The 23,186-nt window shown below is 54.6% G+C and overlaps 2 protein-coding genes across 5 annotated transcripts in view; one reads left to right on the top strand and one right to left on the bottom strand.

Annotated features, from left to right (window-relative positions):
* Positions 1-6,346, top strand: part of ACO2 (aconitase 2) — a 22,717-nt gene extending 16,371 nt beyond the window's left edge. The window contains exons 15-18 of one of the 2 annotated variants that reach the window (XM_032976038.2): positions 252-443; positions 2,555-2,687; positions 3,105-3,226; positions 4,460-6,346. In XM_032976038.2, the coding sequence (XP_032831929.2) occupies positions 252-443; positions 2,555-2,687; positions 3,105-3,226; positions 4,460-4,591 (579 nt within the window). In that variant the 3' untranslated portion in view covers positions 4,592-6,346. Of the gene's footprint in view, positions 1-251; positions 444-673; positions 737-2,554; positions 2,688-3,104; positions 3,227-4,459 lie in introns of those variants that run through there. The other variant, XM_032976039.2, reaches the window with a different exon arrangement.
* On the bottom strand, positions 5,997-23,186 carry DCXR (dicarbonyl and L-xylulose reductase). 3 transcript variants are annotated; one of them, XM_032976124.2, is made up of 9 exons: positions 22,950-23,186; positions 20,007-20,064; positions 18,346-18,443; positions 15,629-15,783; positions 14,309-14,351; positions 9,861-9,960; positions 9,127-9,191; positions 7,365-7,482; positions 5,997-6,905 (listed from the first exon to the last, which is right to left on the bottom strand). In XM_032976124.2, exons 2-9 carry the CDS (start codon positions 20,056-20,058, stop codon positions 6,802-6,804), a joined length of 735 nt encoding a protein of 244 aa, XP_032832015.2. In that variant the 5' UTR covers positions 20,059-20,064; positions 22,950-23,186; the 3' UTR covers positions 5,997-6,801. The 3 variants fall into 3 exon arrangements, with proteins under 3 accessions (XP_032832015.2, XP_032832016.2, XP_075908975.1); XM_032976125.2 differs by lacking the exon at positions 22,950-23,186 and adding an exon at positions 20,890-21,829; XM_076052860.1 differs by lacking the exons at positions 18,346-18,443; positions 20,007-20,064; positions 22,950-23,186 and adding an exon at positions 15,820-16,766.

Genomic DNA, 23,186 nt, shown 5'->3' with positions numbered 1-23,186 from the left:
TGGTTTTGGTTGCACAGGTGAAGGGTGAATGGTTGAGGTGGTTGTGGTTGTGCTGGTGTAGGGCAAAAGTGGTAGAGGTGATTGTGGTTGTAGTTGCACATATGTAAGGCAAAAGTGGTAGAGGTGGTGGATGTGGTTGTGCAGGTGAGAAGGGCAAATGGTGGTAGTTGTGGTTGTGCAGGTGAAGGGCAAGTGGTGGTTGTACAGGTGAAGGGCAAGTGGTGGTAGTAGTGGTTGTTGTGGTTGTACAGGTGAAGGGCAAGTGCACCACCGACCACATCTCAGCGGCCGGGCCGTGGCTCAAGTACCGGGGCCACCTGGACAACATCTCCAACAACCTTCTCATCGGCGCCGTCAACACGGAAAACGGCAAAGTCAACCTTGTCACCAACCAGCTGACGGGCTCCACCGGCGCAGTGCCCGACACCGCACGCGAATACAAGGTGCCCCTGCGCCACCACGCACATGCGCCCACCACGTCACCCACGCACGCACGCACGCACCATCAGGTGCCAATGTTGATGTGTGTCGGTGTGTCTGCATGTGTGTTGTGTGTGTGTGTGTTAGTGCCTATATCTGCGTGTTCGCGCCTATAACTGCGTGTGTGTGTGTGTGTCTAACTGCGTGCGTGCGTGTGTGTTCGTGTCGATAACTGCTGTGTGTGTGTGAGCAGAAGAGCGGGGTGAAGTGGGTCGTAGTTATGTGTTTGTGTGTGTGTTAGTACCTATCTGTGTTTGTGTCTATAACTGTGTGTGTTTGTGTCTATAACTGTGTGTCTATAACTGTGTGTGTGTGTCTATAACTGTGTGTGTGTTTGTGTCTATAACTGTGTGTGTGTCTATAACTGTGTGTGTGTTTGTGTCTATAACTGTGTGTGTCTATAACTGTGTGTGTGTGTGTGTCTATAAGTGTGTGTGTGTGTCTATAACTGTGTGTGTGTCTATAACTGTGTGTGTGTCTATAACTGTGTGTGTGTGTGTCTATAAGTGTGTGTGTGTGTGTCTATAACTGTGTGTGTCTATAACTGTGTGTGTCTATAACTGTGTGTGTGTGTCTATAACTGTGTGTGTGTGTCTATAACTGTGTGTGTGTGTCTATAACTGTGTGTGTGTGTCTATAACTGTGTGTGTGTGTCTATAACTGTGTGTGTGTGTCTATAACTGTGTGTGTGTGTCTATAACTGTGTGTGTGTGTGTCTATAACTGTGTGTGTGTGTGTCTATAACTGTGTGTGTGTGTCTATAACTGTGTGTGTGTGTGTGTGTCTATAACTGTGTGTGTGTTTGTGTCTATAACTGTGTGTGTGTTTGTGTCTATAACTGTGTGTGTGTTTGTGTCTATAACTGTGTGTGTGTTTGTGTCTATAACTGTGTGTGTGTTTGTGTCTATAACTGTGTGTGTCTATAACTGTGTGTGTCTATAACTGTGTGTGTGTGTCTATAACTGTGTGTGTGTGTCTATAACTGTGTGTGTGTCTATAACTGTGTGTGTGTCTATAACTGTGTGTGTGTCTATAACTGTGTGTTTGTGTCTATAACTGTGTGTGTCTATAACTGTGTGTGTGTGTGTCTATAACTGTGTGTGTGTGTGTCTATAACTGTGTGTGTGTGTGTCTATAACTGTGTGTGTGTGTGTCTATAACTGTGTGTGTGTGTGTCTATAACTGTGTGTGTGTGTGTCTATAACTGTGTGTGTGTGTCTATAACTGTGTGTGTGTGTGTCTATAACTGTGTGTGTGTGTCTATAACTGTGTGTGTGTGTGTGTCTATAACTGTGTGTGTGTGTGTGTGTCTATAACTGTGTGTGTGTGTGTGTCTATAACTGTGTGTGTGTCTATAACTGTGTGTGTGTCTATAACTGTGTGTGTGTGTGTCTATAACTGTGTGTGTGTGTGTCTATAACTGTGTGTGTGTGTGTGTCTATAACTGTGTTTGTGTGTGTCTATAACTGTGTGTGTGTGTGTCTATAACTGTGTGTGTGTGTCTATAACTGTGTGTGTGTGTGTCTATAACTGTGTGTGTGTGTGTGTGTCTATAACTGTGTGTGTGTGTGTGTGTCTATAACTGTGTGTGTGTGTGTGTCTATAACTGTGTGTGTGTGTGTCTATAACTGTGTGTGTGGGTGTGTGTCTATAACTGTGTGTGTGTGTGTGTCTATAACTGTGTGTGTGTGTGTGTCTATAACTGTGTGTGTGTGTGTGTCTATAACTGTGTGTGTGTGTGTCTATAACTGTGTGTGTGTGTGTCTATAACTGTGTGTGTGTGTGTCTATAACTGTGTGTGTGTGTGTCTATAACTGTGTGTGTGTGTGTCTATAACTGTGTGTGTGTGTGTCTATAACTGTGTGTGTGTGTGTCTATAACTGTGTGTGTGTGTGTCTATAACTGTGTGTGTGTGTGTGTCTATAACTGTGTGTGTGTGTGTGTGTCTATAACTGTGTGTGTGTGTGTGTGTCTATAACTGTGTGTGTGTGTGTGTCTATAACTGTGTGTGTGTGTGTGTCTATAACTGTGTGTGTGTGTGTGTCTATAACTGTGTGTGTGTGTGTGAGAGCAGAAGAGCGGGGTCAAGTGGGTCGTGGTCGGCGATGAGAACTACGGGGAGGGCTCGAGTCGCGAGCACGCCGCGCTGGAGCCACGCCACCTCGGGGGGAGCGCCATCATCGTCAAGTCCTTCGCTCGCATCCACGGTACAGCGCGGCGTCACACCAGCGCGGCTTGGTGCACTATCGCGCCGTGTCATCCCCGGCACGACACTCGGCGTCGTGCTCTACCACGCAGGACTATCGTCGGCAAATCCTTAGCTCGCGTGCCTTATGGCACAGGGGGCACATGGCACCCACAGCGCGCTGCACACGACCACAGAACTTCTGCCAATGGTGTCTCCCACGTAAAATAGCCGAGTAACCGGCCGAACGGGATCATCATCCGCGTAACAAATGAATTCAAGCTGAAACCCACCGATGCTGCTCGTGAGCGGGCGTGAGCGGGAATTGAACTGGGGTTGTCAGGTTTTGTGGGGCAGTGCACTGACCTCTCTGCCACCGCTGTACGCATGCACGCACATGCACGCACACTCGCACACATTCACGCGCACGCGCACACAGAGACGAACCTCAAGAAGCAGGGCGTCCTGCCACTCACGTTCGCCGATCCGGCCGACTACGACAAGATCCGGCCCGACGACCGCATCTCCATCATCGGCCTCACCTCCTTCGCTCCCGGCAAGGTGCGGCGTCCGTCCCACACACACACGCGCGTGCGTGCGTGCGCGTGTGTGTGCGCATATATTTCGGAAAAGATAGCGTAAAGGTTAATACGCTCCGCTACAAACAGCCAACACGAGCGACGATTATTTTTTAACCAGTCCTGGGTCTCTCCTAGGTCGACTCGGCCTCAAATGAGTACCTGGTGTGGTGTGTAGTAAACATCACCACTAGAGAGACAAAGGCGGCCGGGCGTGGTGCTGGCCACCCATCCCCCCCCCGTGTACCGTTCCGGCCTTCATAGGTACTCTCTAACAGCACTTGCCCCAACAGTCTGTTAAGGCTTTGTGTGTGCGTGTATGGCACAGTAAGGGGGCACAGCTGGTACATCTGCCAGTCCTCTCAGTCGGTCAACCCATGGCACCTGCTGGGGCTGTCCCATGACCTTCACCTGTCAGCGAGCCTTTGACACTTCACGTGGCCTCAAAGTGCACCTGGCACAGGCACTGTGATGACATCTCCGTCACTTAGTGGCGAATGGCGGGTATTGGTGTGTATGTGTGCCTAAGGGTGTGTGTGCGTGCGTCTGTGCTTACGCGTGTGTGCATGTGTAGTGATGGTAGCATCACTACTGTGTACACACGCACACACGTGACGTCACTATGCGGGGGAGCGTCACGACCACGCGGGTCTACACACACACATGACGTCCTCCCGGCTGGAGGCGGGAATGACGTCAGGGTCGGTTCTGGACTCGGGAGGCCACGAGGGTGGTGTGAGGTCGTGGCACTCTCTGTGACCCCGGCTGGACACGTGACTGGACCCCAGTGGGGGGCCGGGGGCCTAGGGGGCACCTCGGGGGGCACGTGGACAGCAGGGGGGGGCTTCGAGAGGGTTCTCGAAGGGAGGCGTGGCCGGGGGCGGGGCCCGGGCACGCCGAGGCCCATATAAGCAGCCTCCTCACGAGGTTCGAGGCTGCTGCCCGTATCAAGAACGAAGATGCATCGTGAAGACGCCCAGAAGAGTCAAGCCTCCAGCCAGGGGACCTGCCAGTAGCCCACCTGGCTGGGTCACGCTAGAGTATCTGAGAAGTTGTGTGTGTTAGCTAGAGCAAGTCGGTGGTCACCACCCTATGCGTGATGTAAGAGTTAACTCTTGTGTTCATTAAATAAGTTGCCTCCCAAGAAGTTGCGTGCGCACCTAATTCGAATCCACTACACATGTGTATATATATGTGCGCGTGTTGCCTCCTGCAGCCGCTGTCGTGCTTGGTGAAGCACAAGGACGGCTCCACGGACAAGTTCCAGCTCAACCACACGTTCAACGAGGGCCAGATCAGCTGGTTCCGCGCCGGCAGCGCCCTCAACCGCATGAAGGAGCTGCAGTAGAGACCCCCCCGCCAACCACCGTCGGCCCCTCCCCTCCCTCGTCACCCCCCCCCCCCCCCCCACCGTCTCCGTCCCAGCCACCCCCCCCCCCAGCCCTCTGTTAGTGCATCCGCCTAATCCTGTGGCTGCACTATCGCCGTGCACGCGATGGTACTGCCTGCCTTGACAGTTGCCCCTGTGGGCTGTGGGGTGCGCAACTGTTAAATGTGGAAGGGGGGGAAGGTGGGAGGCGAGTTGGGCCCCCGGCTATACGCACGTACGCATACAACAGCCGTCATTCACCACCGAGTGGTGGCGACGCCGGCAAAGCGCTTGTGCCAGGATCGGTGCACTTTGAGGCACGGGTGAAATGTCGAAGGCTCTCTGGCAGGAGGTCACGAGACAGACCCCCCCCCTCCCCCCCCAGGTGTTACGGGTTAACCGAGATGGCTGGCATGTGCAACACATGTACACACACACATACGTTCTTGTGAATGGCAGGGAGTTAATCGGCGACGTTTGTTCGCGTGGAGACTGGCGAGCGCTTCAAGAGCAAACTTCACGGTGAATATCCGAGACGCCGCCGGTGAATGATAGCAGCGGGCAGTGGCGTCGGTGTGCGTGGGCCACGGTTTTAGAAACGGTCACGTGGAATGTTCTTAATTGTCTGCCCATCGGTGGAGGTGGCCGTCCGGATCTGCCGTGCAATGTCCCAGGGCGATTCGCGAGCGCACGTCCGCACAAGTGTACACGCGCACCGTAGCACCCGGGGATTCCCATTTGCCACAAAGTGGCGCTTGTGTCGGGATAGATGCACTTTTGATGTCGCGCATGCGCGCGACATCAAATACGCACGCACCAGACATGCGTCTGTCCACACACACGCGCGTGTCTATCTGGACACGAAGATCCCCTGTCGAGCATTTAAGAAACTGTTGGGGGGGGGGGGTAAGCGCTGTAAGCGAAGCACCTTTTGAAGGCCAGCACGTCACACGGAGGCGGTGGTGTGGCCAACACCACTCCCCCATGCACGGCTGAGTAGACTTAGGAGCGGCACAGGACCGGTTCAAACATTCTTCCACGGTCGTTGGTCGCGAGCTGGAATCGAGCTCTGGTTCGCCGGGGTTTGTAGCGCAGTGCGTGCTAACCATTGTGCCACCACTCCCCACAGACACGCACAAATACCTACCTACCTGCACACGCGCAAAACAAATGTACACCTTTGATTTAAAGCTTTCGTGACTGCAGGGATTCATATTCTTGGTTCTTTTGGTAAAGTCACGTAGAAGGGAAACAATAAAATAATAAAAATATCAAACAAAATTCTCACGACGTTTCGGCTGCAACACAAGCAATATTGCATCATCAGGTGTGAAAACCACAGCGAGAAAATTTTGAAAAAAGTGGCGATTTTTAAAAAAATATATATTTTATTGTTTCCCTGCTTACGTGACTTTACCGAAAGAACCAAGAATATAAATGTACGCCTGTGTATGCACCCCCCTCCCCCCCCTCCTTCCATCTCAGCACAGAAGTCTAGCCGCACACACGCACAATTCTAGCCGCGCGCGCGCACACACACGCGTGTTGGTGCTGTGCACTGCTACTGTGTGTGGAAGGGTGTTCCATGTCAACTGCTTCATGGACTTCGCCGGCGATCCTTGCGCGTCGGGCGAGGAACGATCGCGATTGGGCCGGACTTGTAACCCCGGTGCCGGCCGGCCGCCCACACTCCAGTAATTAATATTAAAATAAAAAGAGGGTTTATGTTCGTGACTTTCGCACCGCCCGCCTCCTTCACTGGGGACACGACTCGCTCGACGCGTGCGTACGATCGGTCGCTTTATTTAGAGCTGCTGGTGGTTGTGGGGGTGGGGGGGGGATCGAGTGGGAGGCATGATTTTCGCGCCGACACGGTGTTGGTGACGGCGTGTGCAAAGCGTGTGTTGTTGTCATTGCTGGCAACAGCGTTAGCCGTGTCGCTGCTAAGGCAGAGATTTCCGGAACCGTTCACCCGACATACGCCCATGGAGGGCGATCGCTCCGGCTGTACAATAATAGCAATGCGGAAGAGTAGGCCAAGCCCCCTCCGGAGGAAGGGGCTCTCCAGGGTGGTGGGAACGCTGGTGGTGCCACCCCCTGGTGTTTAGCTTGGAGGCACCAAGGTTGGTGATGTGACACGTGGTGGTGGTGACCGTGGCGCTGCAGCGTGACGTCGGTGACTGCGTCGCCTAGCAGGCGAGGAAGCCCCCGTCCACGGGCAGCGTGACGCCGTGCACCATGGCGCTGCGCTCGCTCAGCAGGAACACGACGGCGTTCACCACGTCCTCCAGCTCTGTGGGTCGGGAGAGAGGGGGGGGGGGGCACCGTAACGACACACGTGGCCAATTTGGCGGTGGTGCTAGTGACGGCAACAGCCAGGTTTCCGTCACCAATGTACCTGCCTGTTTGTGTGTACATGACCATGTGGGGAGCGGTGGTGTAGCGTTTCGCGCGCTGCGATGCGAAGCCGGCAACCCGAGTTCGATTCGCACTAGCGGCCAACACCGGTGACGGTTATCTGAACCGGTTCCTGCGCCTCCCCTAGGTCGACTCGGCCTCAAATGAGTGGTGCGGTGTGTAAACTTTACACCTAGGGAGACAAAGGCGGCCGTGTGTGGTGCTGACCAACCCACGCCCTCGTGTGCCACAGCGCCGCCCTTCCATAGGTGCTTCTCGCTAACGGCACTTGCCCCAACAGTCTGTTACAGGCGACACGGTTCGGGATCTTTGTGTGTGTGTGTGAGCGTCTCACCGGCGAATCGAGCGAGTGGTATGCGCGCCAGCATGGGACCCGCTCGCTCCGGGGGGCTCCATGCCTCGCGACCCATGTCCGTCATCACCACCGTGGGGTTCACGGCGTTCACGCGGATCTGACCACAACACGCACACAGGACAACCCCCCCCCCCCCCGTATAGTCTTAACGGACTGTTGGGGCAAGTGGCGTTAGCGAGCAGCACCTGGCACACGAGGGGGTGGGTGGCCAGCACCACGCCCGACCGCCGTTGTCTCAGCAGTGGCGATGTTTACACACCGCACCAGGTAGACATTTGAGGCCGAGTCGACCTACGGGAAGCCCGGGACCGGTTCAGATAATTGACGCTGTTTTCGGTACGAAAGCAGGAATCGAAGTTGTGTGACCGGGTTCGTAGCGCAGTGCTGACCGCTGCACCACCGCTCCCCACGTGCGAACAAGGACACGCTCACACTCCCGCACACGCAGGCAGGCGATGAGTGAGGATGGGCGAGTGGCATGTGGTGAGCGAGGCAGTGAGCTCACAGCAACGAGCAGAGCGCCGAGCGGCTAAAACACAGCAAGTTGGCACAATGGGGGGGGCACAGGTGGTGCATCAGCCGGTCATCTCCGTCAACCCATGACACCTGGGTCTCTTCTGTGACCTCCTGCGAGCGAGCCTCGGACACTTGACGTGACGGCCTCAAGGTGAACCTAGCTTGGCACAAGTGCTGTGCTGATGTCACCGACGCGTGGTAAACGGTGGCTGTTGTCATTGATGGAGAAGTCATCGGGCTGTGACTCCCACATGGATGCGAGTATGTGATAGTGACTGTGTTAGTATTGTGTGCTGGTAAGAGTGCTATCTCTATGCTGGTCACGTGTCAGTTGTGCTGATAAGAGTGCTATCTCTATGCTGGTCACGTGGTTTGTCAGCTGTACTGGTAAGAGTGCTATCTCTATGCTGGTCACGTGGTTTGTCAGCTGTACTGGTAAGAGTGCTATCTCTATGCTGGTCACGTGGTTTGTCAGCTGTACTGGTAAGAGTGCTATCTCTATGCTGGTCACGTGGTTTGTCAGCTGTACTGGTAAGAGTGCTATATCTATGCTGGTCACGTGGTTTGTCAGCTGTACTGGTAAGAGTGCTATCTCTATGCTGGTCACATGGTTTGTCAGCTGTACTGGTAAGAGTGCTGTCTCTATGCTGGTCACGTGGTTTGTGAGCTGTGCTGATAAGAGTGCTATCTCTATGCTGGTCACGTGGTTTGTCAGCTGTACTGGTAAGAGTGCTGTCTCTATGCTGGTCACGTGGTTTGTGAGCTGTGCTGATAAGAGTGCTATCTCTATGCTGGTCACGTGGTTTGTCAGCTGTACTGGTAAGAGTGCTATCTCTATGCTGGTCACGTGGTTTGTGAGCTGTGCTGGTAAGAGTGCTATCTCTATGCTGGTCACGTGGTTTGTCAGTTGTGCTGGTAAGAGTGATATCTCTATGCTGGTCACGTGGTTTGTCAGCTGTGCTGGTAAGAGTGATATCTCTATGCTGGTCACGTGGTTTGTCAGCTGTGCTGGTAAGAGTGCTGTCTCTATGCTGGTCACGTGGTTTGTGAGCTGTTCTGGTAAGAGTGAACGTGGGTCTGTCCGTGACCTGCCAGCGGGTGTTCGACACTTCACGCGGCCTTAAAAGTGCACCTAGCCTGGCACAAGCGCCTGGGTGGACGTCACCGCCACTTGGTGGCGAATGGCGGATGTTGTTGGCGAGCGAGGCGGTGGTGTGTGCGTTACATTGTGAGGTCCAAGCTCCAGGGCCATGACTTTGGTGAGCATGTCCAGGGCTCCCTTCGAGGCACCTGTCCACACAGAGACAAAGATCCCCCGTATAGCCTTAGACTGTAGGGGCAAGTGCTGTTAGCGAGCACCTATGAAGGCTGCAACGGTACACGAGGGGGTGGGTGGCCAGCACCACGCCCGACCGCCTTTGTCTCCCTAGTGGTGATGTTTACACACCGCACCAGGTACTCATTTGAGGCCCAGGACCAGTTCAGATAATCGTTACTGATGTTGGCCATGAGCGGGAATCGAACCCGTGTCGCCGGGTTCATAGCGCAGCGTAGCGCTAACCGCTACACCACCGCTCCCCCACAGAAACACACAGGCGCACACACACAGAGGGTGACGCGGCGTTGTTTGCACACCACAGCCGGTGAGTACCGGCGATGGTGAGCAGCTGATGCAACCCCGTCGGCGGTTTGTAGCGGATCGGATTAAATTTTAAATTTTGGTGCACGTTGGGTGGTGTGGTCGCCCGTGCAAAAGCGTGTGACACACTTCGCTTTTAAATTATTTACGAAAACTGGTGAGCGCCCCGGGTGAACTAGGCACGGGTGAACTAGCCGCGGGTGAACTAGCCGCGGGTCAACTCCGAGGGTCAACTCCGAGGGTCAACTCCGAGGGTCAACTCCGAGGGTCAACTCCGAGGGTGAACACCGCGTGACGAGCAGGATGAGTTGTGTGCGTACAGTAGACGGTGTGGTTGAGCAGCGCGCGCTGCGACGCCTGGCTCGACACGTTCACGATGGCGCCGCCGCTTCCCCGTGCCACCATGCCCCTCGCCACCGCCTGCATCGCCACGGCAACGTCGTCACGTCACCAACGGCGCCGTCGCCACGGCAACGTCGTCAGGGCACCAACGGCACCGTCGCCACGGCAACGTCGTCAGGGCACCAACGGCACCGTCGCCACGGCAACGTCGTCACGGCACCAACGGCACCGTCGCCACAGCAACGTCGTCACGGCACCAACGGCGCCGTCGCCACCGCAACGTCGTCACGTCACCAACGGCACTGTCGCCACGGCAACGTCGTCACGTCACCAACGGCACCATCGCCACGGCAACGTCGTCACGTCACCAAGCCACGGCAACGTCACCTCATCAACAGCGCCATTGCCACGGCAACGTCTTCACGTCACCAACACCACTAGCATCGTCGCCACGGCAATGTCGTGTCACCCAACACCACCAGCAGCATCGCCACGGCAAACATCGTAACAAGCAGCAGCACGAACACCCTGCCAAATGCATCGCATCGCCACGGTAACACCATCACGCCATCGTCACAGTAACACCATCACACCATCGTCACAGTAACACCATCACACCATCGTCACGGTAACGCCATCACGCCATCGTCACGGTAACACCATCACACCATCGTCACGGTAACACCATCACACCATCGTCACGGTAACGCCGTCACACCATCGTCACGGTAACGCCGTCACACCATCGTCACGGTAACGCCATCACACTATCGTCACGGTAACACCATCACACCATCGTCACGGTAACACCATCACACCATCGTCACGGTAACGCCGTCACGCCATCGTCACGGTAACGCCATCACGCCATCGTCACGGTAACACCATCACACCATCGTCACGGTAACACCATCACACCATCGTCACGGTAACGCCGTCACGCCATCGTCACGGTAACGCCATCGTCACGGTAACGCCGTCACGCCATCGTCACGGTAACACCATCACGCCATCGTCACGGTAACACCATCACACCATCGTCACGGTAACACCATCACACCATCGTCACGGTAACACCATCACCCCATCGTCACGGTAACGCCGTCACGCCATCGTCACGGTAACGCCATCACGCCATCGTCACGGTAACGCCATCACACCATCGTCACGGTAACACCATCACACCATCGTCACGGTAACACCATCACACCATCGTCACGGTAACGCCATCACGCCATCGTCACGGTAACGCCATCACACCATCGTCACGGTAACGCCGTCACACCATCGTCACGGTAACGCCGTCATACCATCGTCACGGTAACGCCGTCACACCATCGTCACGGTAACGCCATCACACCATCGTCACGGTAACACCATCACACCATCGTCACGGTAACGCCATCACACCATCGTCACGGTAACGCCATCACACCATCGTCACGGTAACACCATCACACCATCGTCACGGTAACACCATCACACCATCGTCACGGTAACACCATCACACCATCGTCAGGGTAACGCCGTCACGCCATCGTCACGGTAACGCCGTCACGCCATCGTCACGGTAACACCATCACGCCATCGTCACGGTAACACCATCACACCATCGTCACGGTAACACCATCACACCATCGTCACGGTAACGCCGTCACGCCATCGTCACGGTAACGCCATCACGCCATCGTCACGGTAACGCCGTCACGCCGTCGTCACGGTAACACCATCACACCATCGTCACGGTAACACCATCACACCATCGTCATGGTAACGCCATCACGCCATCGTCACGGTAACGCCATCACACCATCGTCACGGTAACGCCATCACACCATCGTCACGGTAATGCCGTCACACCATCGTCACGGTAACGCCGTCACACCATCGTCACGGTAACGCCATCACACCATCGTCACGGTAACACCATCACACCATCGTCACGGTAACGCCATCACACCATCGTCACGGTAACGCCATCACACCATCGTCACGGTAACACCATCACACCATCGTCACGGTAACACCATCACACCATCGTCACGGTAACACCATCACACCATCGTCACGGTAACGCCATCACGCCATCGTCACGGTAACGCCGTCACGCCATCGTCACGGTAACACCATCACGCCATCGTCACGGTAACACCATCACACCATCGTCACGGTAACACCATCACACCATCGTCACGGTAACACCATCACACCATCGTCACGGTAACACCATCACACCATCGTCACGGTAACACCATCACACCATCGTCACGGTAACGCCATCACGCCATCGTCACGGTAACGCCATCACGCCATCGTCACGGTAACACCATCACGCCATCGTCACGGTAACACCATCACACCATCGTCACGGTAACACCATCACACCATCGTCACGGTAACACCATCACACCATCGTCACGGTAACACCATCACGCCATCGTCACGGTAACGCCGTCACGCCATCGTCACGGTAACACCATCACACCATCGTCACGGTAACACCATCACACCATCGTCACGGTAACGCCATCACACCATCGTCACGGTAACACCATCACACCATCGTCACGGTAACACCATCACACCATCGTCACGGTAACGCCGTCACCCGCAGTGCGGTGAGGGTTTGTCTGTCTGTTGAACTTCTTTCGCCGCCGTATGTAGTTGGGGGTGTGAGAGTGGGGGGGGGGGGTTAAAGTGGGGGGTGAGAGTTGGGGGTTTGTGAGAGTGGGGGGTGTGAGAGTGGGGGGGGGGGTGTGAGTGGGGGGTGTGAGAGTGGGGGGTGAGAGTGGAGGAGCGACGCTCACAACAACGAGCGGAGCGCCAGGGTGGCTACAGCGCAGCAAGCCAGCAACAAGCAGGGTGCACAGCTGGTGGTGCATCTCCAGTCATCTCAGTCGGTCAACCCCTGGCACCTGTTGGGTCTGTTCCATGACCTCCTCCTGCCGAGTGATCCTTGGACACTTCACGCGGCATAAAAAGTGCACCTAGCCTGGCAAAAGCGCCGTGGTGACGTCGCCGTCACTAATGACTTATTGTCGTTGTTGTTGTTGTTGTGCCTGAGAGAGTGTGCGAGTGTGTGTGTGAGACTGTGTGTGAGACTTTGTGTGTGTGTGTAAGACTGTGTGTGTGTGAGAGACTGTGTGTGTGTGAAAAACTGTGTGTGTGTGTATGTGAGGGACTCCGTGTGTGTGTGAGAGACTTTATTGACCTGGTCAAGGCCTATGATACCATCAGTAGGCCTGGGCTCTGGGTCGTTCTTCGTGCTTTTGGAGTCCCTGACCCTCTGCTCACGATCATTAAGGACCTTCATGATGGTGAGCGGGCCCGGGTAAAACTACGTGGCTGGGAGTCAGAGCCATTCCCTGTACACCTTGGGGTGCGACAGGGATGTCCTCTGGCTCCAACATTATTTAACATATTTTGACCACGTAGTTTGTGAAGCCTGCAATTGCTGTACTGGGGGAATCTCCATTTGGTACAGATATAATGGAAGGCTGATCGATGCCCGGGTGCGCTCAAGGGATGGCTCCCTATTGCTCAACCACGTTATGTATGCCGATGATTTGGTAATAGCTGCTCATTCAGAGGAGGAGTTGGAGACGCTGCTGCTGAGACTGGAGCGTGCCACTAAGAGATGGGGCCTTACCATCAGCCCCACCAAAACTAAGCACCTACCTGGGTATTTTGACTGCTTGTGTTGTGGTTATTGCAAACATGATGCCTTGAATAAAGGTGTCAGTTTTTGTGCCAGTTAAAAGGGTAAAACCTATTACTATATCTTGTTACTGGGAAAGGAGGTCTCATAATGTAATTGCTCACCCCAAGCCCTCAATACTCTGATAGTGCGCTCTTTTTGAGTTGTACGCCTTTTGGCGTCTTCTGGTCCAACACCAGTGGAGACTAGGCTCTAAGAAAAGCCGTCTTGGGTGTGGACCAATCAAATTCAAGGACAATGCATGTTATTATCAGAGTTGTCTCTTTTGTTTGCATTTTGACTGCTTGTGTTGTGGTTATTGCAAACATGATGCCTTGAATAAAGGTGTCAGTTTTTGTGCCAGTTAAAAGGGTAAAACCTATTACTATATCTTGTTACTGGCAAAGGAGGTCTCATAATGTAAAAAAACCCCTACCTCCTCGCGGTGCCGGACGGGCAACTCTGTCGTGGACACTGCTGTGGGGGGAGGGCCAATTCCGATTGGCTCCTCCCCTCATGGCGTCTGTGACCACCACAGGGGCTAAACGGGGGCTCTGGACGGGTGCGAGGGGCTGGTAACCCCTCCACCTTCAAAAAATTACCACAAACTACGACTTCAATATATAACTAATAGGTGCTGGCTAACAGCACTTGCCCCACCAGTCTGTTAAGATTATACGGGGGATCTTTGTCTTTGTGTGAGGGTGTGCGAGGAGTGGTGGTTGTTACCTGTGACACCTGAAGAACTGCTTTCACGTTCACGTCAAATGAACTGAAACAGCACGAGAGAGAGGCAGAGACAACAGTCATGCCCAGTGCGGTGTTGCACGGGTACACTGTGTGTGTGTGCATGTGTGTCTGGTGTGCCGTGTGTGTGTGTGTACACTGTGTGTGTGTGCGTGTGTGTCTGGTGTGCCGTGTGTGTGTGTGTGCATGTGTGTCTGGTGTGCCATGTGTGTGTGTGTGTGTACACTGTGTGTGTGTGCGTGTGTGTCTGGTGTGCCGTGTGTGTGTGTGTGCATGTGTGTCTGGTGTGCCATGTGTATGTGTGCACACTGCGGGTGGTGTGTGGCCTGTGTGGTCACTGTGTGTGTGTGCACCGTGTGTATGTGTGTGTACACGGTGTGTGGCCTGTGTGTACACCGTGTGTGTGTACACCGTGTGTGGCCTGTGTGTACACCGTGTGTGTGTGCACCGTGCGTGGCCTGTGTGGTTACTGTGTGTGTGTGCACCGTGTGTGTGTGTACACCGTGTGTGGCCTGTGTGTACACCGTGTGTGTGTGTGTGCACCGTGTGTGGTCAGTGTGTGTGTACACTGCATGTGTGTACACCGTGAGTGAACACTGTGTACACCGCGTGTGTGTGTACACCGCCTTTCTATGTACACCCTGTGTGTGTACACAGCGTTGTGTACACTGCGTGTGAGTGTGTAGCGTGTGTGGTCACTGTGTGTGTACACCGCGTGTGAGTGTGTACACCGCGTGTGTGTGTGTGTACACCGCGTGCGAGTGTGTGGCCTGCGTGGTCACTGTGTGTGTGTGTACACCGTGTGTGTGTGTGTACACCGTGTGTGTGTGTGTGTACACCGCGTGTGTGTGTGTGTACACCGCGTGTGTGTGTGTGTACACCGCGTGCGAGTGTGTGTGGCCTGTGTGGTCACTGTGTGTGTGTGTGTACACTGCGTGTGAGTGTGTGGCGTGTGTGGTCACTGTGTATGTGTGTGTGTGTACACTGCGTGTGAGTGTGTGGCGTGTGTGGTCACTGTGTATGTGTGTGTGTGGTCACTGTGTATGTGTGTGTGTGGTCACTGTGTATGTGTGTGTGTGGTCACTGTGTGTGTGTGTGTGTGGTCACTGTGTATGTGTGTGTGTGGTCACTGTGTATGTGTGTGTGTGGTCACTGTGTATGTGTGTGTGTGGCCTGTGTGGTCACTGTGTATGTGTGTGTGTGGTCACTGTGTATGTGTGTGTGTGGTCACTGTGTATGTGTGTGTGTGGCCTGTGTGGTCACCGCGTGCGAGTGTGTGGCGTGCCAGGAGTGCGGCCCCACCGCTGGAAGGCCTCCGCCGTGACGTCGAGGAAGGGCTGCAGCAGGGCGACGCCGGCGTTGTTGACGAGGAGGTCCACCGGGCCCACGGCCCCCAGCGCCGCCTCCACCGCCGCCCAGTCGGCCAGGTCCACACACACGGCACGCACCGCGGGGCACTGCACCACACGCACCACACGCACCACACGCACCACACGCACCACACGCACCGCACGCACCGCACGCACCGCCACCACCACGTTAACCTGCATACACCGCACTGCATTACACTAAATACACCGCACTACATTACTGTACACTACACTATACACTACAACATACACTACTATACACTACACTATACACTAATACACTACTACACAACACTATACACTACACGACTATACACGACTACACTACTACACTCACACGACCATACTCTACACTACACTATACACTACTATACTCTACACTACACTATACACTACTATACACTACATTATACACTACTATACTCTACACTACACTATACACTACTATACTATACACTACACTATACACTACTATACTCTACACCACACTATACACTACTATACTCTACACTAAACACTACTATACTCTACACTACACTATACACTACTATACTATACACTACACTATACACTACTATACTCTACACCACACTATACACTACTATTCTATACACTACACTATACACTACTATACTCTACACCACACTATACACTACTATACTCTACACTACACTAAACACTACTATACTCTACACTACACTATACACTACTATACACTACACTATACACTACTATACTCTACACTACTATACTCTACACTACACTATACACTACTATACTCTACACTACACTATACACTACTATACTCTACACTACACTATACACTACTATACTCTACACTACACAACACACTACTATACTCTACACTACACTATACACTACTATACTCTACACTACACTATACACTACTACGCACAGACTGCAGCTCTTCCTGGCGGAATTCCCAGGCGTTCGCAGGCAAGCCGAGCGACATCGTCCCCCCTGGGCCGGCCCCGGGGTCTTCGCCCAGCAGGACATTGCTGCTGCTGCTGCCCGGTAGAGTTCCAGGGAGAGTCTACCGGGGGGGGCTTCCTTACCGAGTGCCTGAACCACCTCAACTGGCTCCTCTCGATCCGGAGGATCGAGGCTCTCCCGGGTTCCTGGGCTCCTCACCCGATCACGGAGAGTGAGCCCGGCAACCCTGCAGAGAAACCTCATCTCGGCCCCTTGTACCCTCGATCCCATCCTTTCGGTCATTACCCAAAGCTCACGGCCATAGGTGAGGGTGGGAACTTAGATCGACCTGTAAACCGCGAGCTTCGTTCGAGAACTCAGCTCCCGATTCACGACCACGGCACGGCACGGCGCCCGCAACACCGCGGACGCCGCACCGATCCGCCGGCCGATCTCCCGCTCCCACTCACCGTCACTCGGGAAAGAGACCCCCGAGGTACTTAAACTCCTCCGCTAAGGGCAGCTGTTCCCCCCTCACCTGGAGAGAACGATCCACCCCCTCCCGGGAGTGAACCACGACCTCACATTTGGAAGTGCTGATCCTCATCCCGGCCGCTTCACACTCGGCATCAAACCGTTTAACTTCACGCTGGAGATCACAGACTGACGAGGCAAAGAGGACAACGTCATCTGCAAAAAGCAGCGAGGCCACCTCCATGCCCCCGTACTGGATACTCTCCATGCCTCGGCTGCGCCTTGATATCCCGTCCATGAAAATCACAAACAGGAGTGGAGACCAGACGCACCCTTGGCGGAGTCCAACACCCACAGTGAACGACTTTGATTTAACACCAAGAATACGGACACAGCGCTCACTCCAGGAATAGAGGGACCGGCTAGCGCACACAAGCGGCACCGGCACATCACACTCCCGCAGCACCTCCCACAAGACACTGCGGGGAACACGGTCACGTGCTTTCTCCGAGTCTACAAAGCAGAGGTAGACTGGTGAATCAGGAACGAAACAGGCGGACTTCTCCACAAATCTGGCTATCGCCTGATGAAGCTGGTTATAATTACTGGCGAAACGTCGTACTCCGATTGTAAATGTTGTGGCTTGGCTCTCCAACACACAAACGGTGTTGCTGTACCAGTGACGAATTGGCCACGTTCTGTTTACGTGACAACCCTTACTATCTTGATTTGAAGCTTTCGTGACTGCAGGAATCCATACTCTTTGGTTCTTTCGGTAAAGTCACGTAGGGTAGAAAATAAAATAAATCACGACGTTTCGGGCGCAGCACGAGCGTCCGTCATCAGGTGGGAAAGCATGAGTTGGCTGTGACGGGTGGTGGCGGGTTTATATATTTACGCGATCGAACACAGAACAACTGTATTATGGATGATGTTGGTCGCGAAAGCCTTACGTGTTAAACTGGTACACCACTTACACCTGTACGGCACCACATACGGCAGCAACAGCACATTGAGCAGACACCACCCTCACCCCAACTCTGGATGCCCCCACCTTCACCCCAACCCTGGATGCCCCCACCCCCACCTCCACCCTCACCTCTGGATGCCCCCACCATCACCCTCACCCCAACTCTGGATGCCCACACCCTCACCCCAACCCTGGATGCCCCCACCATCACCCTCACCCCAACTCTGGATGCCCCCACCTCCACCCTCACCTCTGGATGCCCACACCCTCACCTCGTGGGTGAGGCTGTCCAGGTCGGCCTGGGTCCGGCTCAGCGCCGTCACCGTGGCTCCCAGACTCTGTAGGGCTATGCAGGTGGCCCTGCCAATACCTACAAAGACAAAGATCCCCCGTATGGCCTTAACAGACTGTTGGGGCAAGTGCTGTTCGCGAGTAGCGCCTACGAAAGGTAGGCACGGCACACGAGGGGGTTGGTGGTTAGCACCACGCCCGGCCGCCTTTGTCTCCCCGGCGGAGATGTTTACACACTGCACCAGGTACTCATTTGAGTCTGAGGAGTCTACCTAGGGGACTCCCAGAATCTGGTTCCAATATTCACCACCGGTGTTGTCCGTCAGCGGGAATCGAACTCGGGTGGCCGGGTATCGGAGCGGTAGTTCCGCTTACTGCTGCACAACCACCCCCTACACCAGGGGTGGGGAGAATGTTCAGCCAACGTGCCGTGTAAGGCCCACGAAATAATTTGAGTCTGGCCCTGCCAAGGCAACCGCAGGCGGGACTCGAAATTCAACAAATCTAGGAGAGCAAACCTGGAAAAGCAGTTGCGAGTAGCGACAACATCGTCAATACCCGGCTAACATCATCACCACGCCTCGCCAAAGAGAAACAGTTCCAGCCCAATCGCATTAGGGGCGAGTTAATTCAATGTTTGACAAAAAATATAACGGACTACATTTTAAGTTGATAATTTTGTATGGCCCGCGAATGATGTTATATAAATATCCAAATGGCCCTTGGCAGAAAAAAGCTTCCCCCGCCCCTGGCCCTACACAGATACACACACACACACACGCGTGATCAAGGGGTGACACACAGCGCCTGTGCTGGCTACTGCTGACTTCGCGTGTATGCTCGAGTCACGGGACGCTGCCTCTCTGCAGCAGCAGCAGCAGAAGCAGCAGCATCAGCAGGATGATTAACCCAGCCAACACAGCTCCATCCGCCGGGGGTCTGGTCCCTCCGAACCCATGGAGCTGACCCAACTACGCAGGAATAGGGGGAATGTATGGCAGCCACATTGTGCGTGGTTTTGAACGCCACTAGAAGTCCAATGCGCTCTGCATTGCCCTACGGGCTCACCTTTGTGTACAACTCCGCACACGTACAGCGCGTACAAGGGCACCTGAGTGGGGAATCGAACCCAGGTGGGTTCTTAGTGCGAGGCACCAGTCTTACCACTGCGTTGCTTCCATGTTAACGTTGATAAGCTGCTGAGTGTATGGGTGTGCAGGTGAGTGATCACACAGGTGAGTGTGATCACACAGGTGAGTGTATGGGTGTGTAGGTGAGTGATCATACGGGTGAGTGTATGGGTGTGTAGGTGAGTGATCACACAGGTGAGTGAGTGGGTGTGTAGGTGAGTGATCATACGGGTGAGTGTATGGGTGTGTAGGTGAGTGATCACACAGGTGAGTGAGTGGGTGTGTAGGTGAGTGATCATACGGGTGAGTGTATGGGTGTGTAGGTGAGTGATCATACAGGTGAGTGAGTGGGTGTGTAGGTGAGTGATCACACGGGTGAGTGTATGGGTGTGTAGGTGAGTGATCATACAGGTGAGTGAGTGGGTGTGTAGGTGAGTGATCACACGGGTGAGTGTGTGGGTGTGTAGGTGAGAGTGATCACACAGGTGAGTGTACAAGGTGAGTACGCGCACCTTTGCCTGCCCCCGTCACCAGCGCGTGCTTTCCGCCGAAACTGATCTCCATGCTGCCCTGCACACGCCACGTTTGTCAACAGACGGTCACGACGTCTGCCCATCATCACAGGAGGTCACAGACATCCTGGTGTTCGGTTTGACCAGTCCCCCGTTCCCTTTGAGGGACGTGTGTCGAGGGTGTTTAGAACTTCGTTCTTCCACCTTAGAAATATTGCCCCGCCTGATGACTCGCGAGAGACTGGCCCCATTGCCTTTGGGCCAGCTGAGTTCGACTCCAGGCTCGTTGAGAACGCAGCTGCTGGGCCGCTTAGGCCACAGACCGCTTCTCGAGCACAAACAAAGGTCCCCCGTGTAGCCTGTAACAGACTGTTGGGGCAAGTGCTGTTAGCGAGTAGCACCTATGAAGGCCGGCACGGTACACGAAGGGGTGGGTGGCCAGCACCACGGCCGGTCGCCTTTGTCTACCCAGTGGCGATGTTTACTACACACCGCACCAGGTACTCATTTGAGGCTGAGTCGACCTAGGGGAGGCCCAGGACCGGTTCAGATAATCGTCACTGGGTGTTGGCCGTGAGCGGGAATCGAACCCGGGTCGCTAGGTTCATAGCGCAGCGTAGCGCTAACTGCTACACTATCGCTCGAGCACATTACACACACACATCACACAGCACACACACGCATCAAACACATCACACACACACGCATCACACACATCACCTACACATCACACACACGCATCACACACGCGCATCACACACGCATCACACACCACACACACGCATCACACACACACACGCATCAAACACATCACACACACATCACACACACGCACCACACACACACACGCACGTGTCTGCTCTCTTGTCTCTGCATTGCCCACCGCTCGAGTATAGAGTGGACCCCGAGACCCCTGCTTGCTCCTGCTGACCTACAAGGCTCTCCGTGGCTTAGCCCCGCAATGTCAACAGCAACCGACGATCCCAGTTGACTCTCTCCGAACAAGGACCCCGAGATATTGGGATCGCCTTCTTCTAAAGGACTCCCAATGTCGAGGCTATGTCCCTAGGCCGATCAGGAATTTGCCACTCTGCATCTCCCAGGCTGTGGAACAACGCCCTCCCTGCCTTTGCTAATCAATCACCTCTTTAAAAAAACCTAGTTCTGGCCGTTTTTTTTTACCCTGGTTCTGAGTGAATGAATGGATGGGTGAGTTAGTGGATGAGTGGGCGAATGGACGAGTGAGTGGGTGGGTTAGTGGCTGAGTAAATGAGTGGGCGAGTTAGTGGGTGAGTGAGTGGGTGAGTTAGTGGGTGAGTTAGTGGGTGAGTGAGTGGGTGGGTGAGTTAGTGGATGAGTGGGCGAATGGACGAGTGAGTGGGTGGGTTAGTGGCTGAGTGAATGAGTGGGCGAGTTAGTGAGTGAGTGGGTGGGTAGGTGAGTGGGTGAGTTAGTGGATGAGTGGGCGAGTTTGTAGGTGAGTGGGGGAGTAGGTGAGTGGGTGGGTGAGTTAGTGGGTGGGTAGGCGAGTGGGTGGATGAGTTAGTGGACTAGTGGGCGAGTTGGTAGGTGAGTGGGTAGGTGAGTGAGTGGGTGGGTGAGTTAGTGGCTGAGTGAATGAGTGGGTTAGTGGGTGGGGAGGTGCGTGAGTGGGTGGATGAGTTAATGGACTAGTGGGCGAGTTGGTAGGTGAGTAGGGAGGTGAGTGAGAGGGTGGGTAAGTTAGTGGATGAGTGGGCGAATGGACGAGTGAGTGGGTGGGTTTGTGGCTGAGTGAATGAGTGGGGAAGTTAGTGGGTGGATGAGTGGGCGAATGGACGAGTGAGTGGGTGGGTTAGTGGCTGAGTGAGTGAGTAGGTGAGTGAGTGGGTGGCTGAGTGAGTGGGTGCGTGAGTTAGTGGACAAGTGTGGGAGTTGGTAGGTGAGTGCGTGGGTGGGTTAGTGGACGAGTGAATGAGTGGGTGAGTGAGTGGGAGGGTAAGTTGGCCTTTACTCCCGCCTAGTTGTGGCCGTTCCGCCTGCAGGTTCTGTTAATTTCCTGGCTTTCCGTACACGGTCGTGGCACATTGGACTCCGCGGATGAAATGCGTCACTTTGCAAAGTGTAAATTATTATTATTCGGGACGCGGAGCGACAGCGCAGACCTGCCCTTCCCAGCGACGCACCCTGCATGCAACGCCCCAACGCACTTCCTAATGCCCCATGCAATGCCCCCATGCTGTCTTTAATGCCCCATGCAATGCCCCCATGCGGTCTTTAATGCCCCATGCAATGCCCCATTCAATGCCCCATGCTGTCTTTAATGTCCCATGCAATGCCCCCATGCTGTCTATAATGCCCCATGCAATGCCCCCATGCTGTCTTTAATGCCCCATGCAATGCCCATGCAATGCCCCCATGCTCTCTTTAATGCCCCATGCAATGCCCCCATGCGGTCTTTAATGCCCCATGCGATGCCCCCATGCGGTCTTTAATGCCCCATGCAATGCCCCATTCAATGCCCCATGCTGTCTTTAATGTCCCATGCAATGCCCCCATGCTGTCTTTAATGCCCCATGCAATGCCCCCATGCGGTCTTTAATGCCCCATGCCATGCCCCCATGCTGTCTTTAATGCCCCATGCGATGCCCCCATGCGGTCTTTAATGCTCCATGCGATGCCCCCATGCGGTCTTTAATGCCCCATGCGATGCCCCCATGCGGTCTTTAATGCCCCATGCAATGCCCCGTACAGTCGCTAATGCCCACACGCAATACCCCACGCACTATATAATGCCCCCCACGCCGTCTCTATTGCCCCCCACGCCGTCTCTATTGCCCCCTATAATGCCCCACGAAGCCTCCAATGCGCCACCCCAACCCCCTACAGCCCGGGCAATGCCCCCCACGCAATGTGCCTTGCCCTGCCCACGGGGAAGGGCCGGCCTCGGTCCATTCCCGTTACCTTCGGGCTCTTCCCACTCGAGCTGGGCTTGGGGGGCGACGTGGTGGACGGATGCTGCTACTGCTGCGGCTGCTGTGGATGTTGTGGCTACTGCTGCTGTGGATGTTGTGGCTACTGCTGCTGTGGATGTTGTGGCTACTGCTGCTGTGGATGTTGTGGCTGCTGCTGCTGCTGTGGATGTTGTGGCCGCTGCTGCTGTGAGACTTCGCGGGGTGGAGGAGGGGGAGGAGGGGGAGG

The sequence above is a fragment of the Petromyzon marinus genome, chromosome 58 (genome assembly GCF_048934315.1).
Source record: "Petromyzon marinus isolate PM22_M1 ecotype Great Lakes invasive population chromosome 58, UKy_Petmar_22M1.pri1.0, whole genome shotgun sequence".
Taxonomy (NCBI): domain Eukaryota; kingdom Metazoa; phylum Chordata; class Hyperoartia; order Petromyzontiformes; family Petromyzontidae; genus Petromyzon; species Petromyzon marinus.
The sequence above is the reverse complement of the archived record's forward strand: the minus strand, read 5'-3'. Positions and strand labels throughout refer to the sequence as shown.